Raw genomic sequence first — 6,109 nt, 5'->3', positions numbered from 1 at the left:
ATGTGTCGATCAAAAAAAATTGAATGGTCGTATATGTTTCCCCCCCTTCCTTTTTCTTCCTCCTCCTGCAGTTTGAAGGGCTAAAGCTGAGGTTGCTCCCTGGGGATCGTGCGGGGAGTCCGTTTTTTTATTTTTCTCTCTCTCTTTTGTTTAAAGTCGTTGGCTAATCTCTAAAGTTGTGCAATACTAAAATTTCACCGCTTTTTTTTTTTTTTTAAAGCTACAGTTCTATTTATTAAGACAGAAGAGATTGAGCCAAAGACATTTTAAAGGGATTTTGTTAGCGATTTTTTTTTGTTACCTGGTTTCTAATATTTCAGTTCTTTGCTCTGTGTGTACCTCGTTAGCAAGATGAAGTAATCTGAGTTGGATTTGAAAGCTCCCAACATTACACCACATTTCATGGTATGTCCTAGATGTGAAACCAGCTGTAAAGTGTGAGTGTGAGTGGCTCACAATTAAAAAAAACTATTTAAAAAAAAGAGAAAATTTAAGGGAGCAACCTTTTGCCCGGCCAGTAGAGAGCACTGTGTTCAGCCTCCTATAAGCGCCGTCTCCTCCTGTTATCCGTTGGCCCTCCCCTCTTCTCCCCCCCCCCCACTGCAGTGAATCAATGGCGCACCTGTTCCTCCCTGCTTTCCAGTCCCCATCGGTTTCTCCCTCGTGGGTTCAAAGTAATGAATATTCATTTCAACTGGTGGTTGTTATGAGAACTGATTTAGGCTGTGTTTTAAAGGTTTTCTTTTCTTTTTTTAATTGTTTCTCTATTAAAGTGTTTTTATTGAAACTGCTCGAGTTTTCTCTCTTTTTTCCTTCCCACTCTTTCTGTGCGGAACGAGGCGACATAAAGGCACCTTTGTGCTCGAGTTGTGAGAGACATAAAGCTCTTTGGGATACTGAAAATCTGACAAAGTGTACATCCAGTAGTAGTCTAGCTTTGCCACAAGTGTTCAAACAAAAGTAAAATAGTGCATATAACTTTTCTACTGAATTTATAATCTAAACCAGGGTTCAAGATCTCTAAAAAACACATTCCTGTTTACAGTTTAAATTGAACTTTTGGCCAACTCATTTCTTAAAGGGGCGGTATTATGCGTTTTCCAGGCACATAAGTGTTATTTTGTAGCACAATCAAGTAACTGTTGCCTTTACAGTTGTTATAGAAGTGTTGTATATATCAAATATGACTTGAAAGAAATTTCACTTTGTAATTAAATTCCTTGAAATTGGGCCTCTGTCTCTTTAAAAACCGCCTTTTCTGAAACTCCGCCTTCAGAAAGAGCTTCTCTATTAACCGTTTAACAACGTTTTTACCAGCGTTGCAGGGAAAGGTAGTTTGTATAATGAGCTCAGTAGATGTGCAGCTTCAACAGGTGTTTGCTAATTGCTACTGGCTAGTCTGAAGGAGCTGAGTGGATGGGCACTGTGATTCAGAAGGTTGGAAACTGCAGATCCAAGAAGAAGCTGCATCTCAAAGACTGAATACACAATTTTGTGTTGCTTCCTCGTTTTTCTTTAATTTTGATAATTGGAAGCAAAAAATGCAAATTCCACAGTTTCCTTGATTTTCTTTTTGTTTTTTTAGAAAAAACCCTGAAATATCCTGATCAGAAACATCCGATGCCTCTGAGACATGCAGCAGCAAATCTGGGTCTGAAAGAACTCGCATCCGAACAAATTGATACAAAACGTGTCCATTTTTTATTTATTTTATTTCCTTAGAAATTTGTAACGAGTAAGAAATACAGAATCAACGCCATTCCAAAGCTTATTCAACTGCATGCTGTATAGAGAAAAAGAAACATATCACATTATGGTAACATTTACCCCGAAATGTGACCATTTTATTTCATAACGCAGCAGCAACAATTTAGAGAACTAATATAAATGAATAGTTTCATCCAAACACATTCCTACGGCTGCATACCGTTAATTTCTAATCAAAGATTATTAAGAGGGCGATAAATCAAACTGAAGTACATCTTACTGAAATAAGTAAAGTTTTGGCCCTGAGCAAGGTTGAGATTCTGGTAGTTGCAGCTCCGACAGCACGATGCAGTCCGGTCTGACATTACACCGGAGTTCTGTATAAAAGGTTAAGTTAACATTCACACTGCTCACCTTTACGCATGTGATCCCCAAGCATTTCCAGTGGGAAGTCGAGCAAAGTCAAAACAAATGCAGAGGCTTTCTCAGTCTCATCGTCTGTACAAGTTTCTAGTTACATTTCTTCAATGTCAGAAAGTTTTGTGTTCATAAAAAACTAAATAAACCAGTTTCTTGCCCACGCCTTTAACTAAATCTTACACGGAAAGGCAACAACACTGAATAATCTGCATTGACATTAAAGTCGGAACAATTTCTTCTTGGGAAACTGGCTGGAAGATGAGTAATTAAAGGGATAGTTTGGGTTATTTGAAGTAAGGTTACTGAGTTTGTAGGAAAGTAAAGAACCCCTCTGAGCGGTGAAGGTTGCACTATTTCAGCAGCTTTTAGCATTTTAAAACAACACTAACGTAGTTCGAGCTGTTTGTACGACTAACAAGCTGCTAGCTTATCCCAACTCTGACGATTTGTTTACTTATCCTATTTAACATAAACTGACAGTGGGATGAAATCTGGCTGCTGCACTTGGGACAATATTACTAATAATATTTTACACTACAAAACATCCAAAATATCCCTATAAACGAACAAAGTGTCACTTACAGCACTTCTTTTTCTGCATATCCTGATTTTCTAGGTTATAAATAATCTGCTGGGGGTTTTTTGTTGGTTTTTTTACAAAAAAACAAACCAGCAGACATTACATAAATATAATTATTGTAGATTTGAATGCTAAGAAGGTCAATCGTGTTTGGTATAAATAAAACTTTCTTCATTTTGTCCGGGTTGTGGATCAGTAAAAGGCTGGTATGTGTGCGCAGTGCACCTGCTAAAACTGAACCTTTTCCAACATGGTTGGTGCTGCAGACTGAGAGTGTTTAGCATTCAGTCTGACACACACACACGCACACACACACACACACACACACACACACAGACACACACACAAACTTATTCTTAGAGTCAGCTTTTTTTCCCTTCATTCTCTTATCTGTAAAGCTTTTTTGAATAATCCTTGAGATGCCTGACATTGTCGGTGAGCAATTTAATGGCAACGCCATTAAAAGTACATAAACCTTCCTGTAAAGGTGTATATTATGTGGCGCTGAATCTCAAATTACTGTGACGTCAGACTTATAGAAAATCCTAAGGGCCGTTTTTGTCTAAAACATGGGAGTAAGACCATGGTCACATTAAGAATGATTCATGGGTTTAATCTATCAAAACAAACAAACAGGATGTCTGTAAAAAACAAAAAAAAACAACAAAAAAACAGCATGTGAATTGTGTTTCCGGTTGTGTTCACATCGGACGTGCATATGGGTCAGGAAAGCACATTAACCTCCTCACAAAAGGCCCCATTCAACTGCTGTTCGAAGAGACGACTGTGATGCGCAAACACCAACAACATGTTTCTCTTTTTTTACCCCCCTTTTTTTTTGTTTTTTACTGGAAAACTGCAAGAAAGAGATTCACCGCTGCGTTCGGTTAGCCTGCATCACTCTACTTGCTCCGGCTCGGCGTCCATGCACGTCTCCCAGGGGTTCCGGGGCATCTGAGGCATGGAGAGGACGAGGAGCGCGATGCCGGCCAGGAAGAGGAGGACGAAGCCAGAGCAGGCACAGGCGAAGGACCAGGCGTAGTAGTACGCGATCCAAATAGTTTCCTCGCTCTCGATCATGCGTTTCACCGACTGACGCATCACCTCCAGCGAGATGAAAGCGCAGATGCCTGAGGACAGAGAGGCGTAGGGTGTGAGCGGGATGGTCTGCGTAAAACTTTAGGTGTGTGTGGACTGTGAAGGCTGCTGGAGAAGTTGGAAGGTTTGAAGTGTGGAAGGTGAACGGAACCGACCTGCGAACGCGAAGAACATTCCGGCGGGTTTGAGAAGGTAGTCCCTTCCTTTTCCTTTGCCAGTGCACGACCCGAGCAGACACAGAGATCCGAGGATCATAAAGGCCAGGCTGAAAATGGAGATGGCTGCGGCGGAAATGTTGTACTCTGGAAGGAAAAATAAACAAATCTTTAAAAAGCGTGTGGGGGGGTGGGGGGTAAAAATATAAACAAACAGCTTGAGAAGCTCATAAGAGAAAAAAGCATCAAGAGTCCCTAGTATGTAGAAAACATACAGATGTCCAACAACCCTATAGCTGCCTAACAACACCGAGGTTATCTGATTGTAAACCTATAAATCTAGTCTCTAGGTGTTTGGACTATGTTTGAACATGATTTTTTTATATATATTTTTCAGATCTCAAGAAAGCTTGTAGCTAGCACGTTTCTCTCTCAGGCTACGTTCACACTGCAGCCCGAAGTGACCCAATTACCATGTTTTTTTGAAATTGGATTTGTTTTTGTTTTTTTGTTTTTTTTGCCATGGTCGTTCACACTTCCAAATATATGCGATCTAAATGTGTTCTCCAGTGTGAACTGCAGTGTAGATGACCTGAAAGTGTCCCGCATGCGCAGTAGACGTTGCAGTAACGTCACACATAGAGCGCGTGCTCAGCGTTTTGCCAACCGCCATAAAAATGTAGTGCTCAGTGTTTGCGGAAGTAAACATGGATGCAAACGATGGAATATATCGTACAATTTTGAAGTTGTTGTCTGACCGGAGCCAGCATATTAACAACTTAGTCCATGTTATCGTCCGTGATGGTTGTTGTTTTTCTTCCCGCTTGGGAGTAACACGGCGTATCAATGACGACCCGGTCAGATGAATGCAACCTGGACGTTGGGTCAAATTTGAATCGAATATGTATCGGATATAAAAGTGTAAATATGTATCGGATATAAAATAATACAATATTTTTTCGCATTCGAAAAAAAATCCGACCTGTGTTCAGACTGTCATGAAAAGGTCAAACACAGGTCGCATTTCGTCAAAAAATCGGAATTGGGTTACTTCAGGCTGAACGCAGCCTGACTCTAGTTAGCTAGCTAACTAGCTTACTTTTCTTTCTAGCAAGGAAGAAAGGAAAGCTAACTAGTTAGCTAGCTTAAGGCTCTGTCTGTCTATCTATGGCACGAGATTGTCTTTTATTTCACATGAACCTAAACTTTGTCATGATAGATTGTGTCATTTCTTTAATCATATTTCAGAAGAAGATGCCTCCCTGCCAAAATGTTCAGCAACATTTTGGCAGAATTATTTATTTGATCCCAGTTGTCTTTTCATGGATTGTCTTTTCAGTAAAAAGAGCAACACAGAGACTTTCACTAACTTTCAAAGGCAATAACATTGATGTTCTCAAATGTACCAATATAAATTTGCTTTACTTTTATGTTAGCAGATTCCATGTGTGCAATGGAAACAGCAGCTGGTTTGTATTTTGCAGTGCTGGTTATGATCCGGAGCGTTTGATCTGCCGCCTGTTTGCCTGCTAACCATGCCATTGGGGGCTGAAGCTCTCCTCTGGGAGCTGAGAACCTTCATCTTGTGCTGGCAGGAGAGGACGGCCGCCACACCTTGAGCATTCTGGGCTTTGAGGTAGTTGGTGCATCTCTGCAGAGCTCTGGCACGCAACTTCATTTGTATTTTATGTGAAATCTATATTTTTTAAAAGCGCTTTATAGAAGTGTGACATAGGCATACCACAGTTAACTTAGTTTCTAGTCCAAGGAAGACTGGAGCATGTGACTTACCAAAGAAGCTATTATGAAAATTATTTTCATATCTTCAGCAACAATATTAATGAGAACTACTTAAATGCCAGACTTCAAAAATGTTCTCCCAAAATGGCTGCTGAAAATGTAGCTTTAAGCTACTCATTTTCTAACTTCCTGCAGCAGGTAGGTACGTTTCAGTGCAAATCCGTTAAATAAAAATAACCGTGCCTGCTGCTTGACTGAATTTTTTGAAAGTGTTTCTGTCTGTGAGTATAAGAGGAAGAAAAGAAACTTACACCCAACAAATACACACAGTAAAAAAAAAAAAGTCAGTGTTCACAGTTTCTACAAAATCCGATGTTTATTTTATTTTTGTCTTAATTTGTTGCTTTAT

At 39.9% G+C, this 6,109-nt stretch overlaps 1 protein-coding gene across 1 annotated transcript in view; it reads right to left on the bottom strand.

The window, feature by feature from the left end:
- Positions 1-2,306: 2,306 nt before the first annotated feature.
- The window catches only part of LOC103471075 (voltage-dependent calcium channel gamma-1 subunit), a 15,452-nt gene continuing 11,649 nt past the window's right edge, over positions 2,307-6,109 (bottom strand). Inside the window, exons 3-4 of the mRNA XM_008419908.1 lie at positions 3,961-4,107; positions 2,307-3,837 (exon numbers count right to left, since the gene is read on the bottom strand). Coding sequence (XP_008418130.1) covers positions 3,605-3,837; positions 3,961-4,107 — 380 coding nt within the window. The 3' untranslated portion in view covers positions 2,307-3,604. The remainder of the gene's footprint in view (positions 3,838-3,960; positions 4,108-6,109) is intronic.

Source organism: Poecilia reticulata, linkage group LG1 (assembly GCF_000633615.1).
Source record: "Poecilia reticulata strain Guanapo linkage group LG1, Guppy_female_1.0+MT, whole genome shotgun sequence".
Lineage (NCBI taxonomy): Eukaryota > Metazoa > Chordata > Actinopteri > Cyprinodontiformes > Poeciliidae > Poecilia > Poecilia reticulata.
This window is presented reverse-complemented; position numbering and strand designations above follow the sequence as displayed.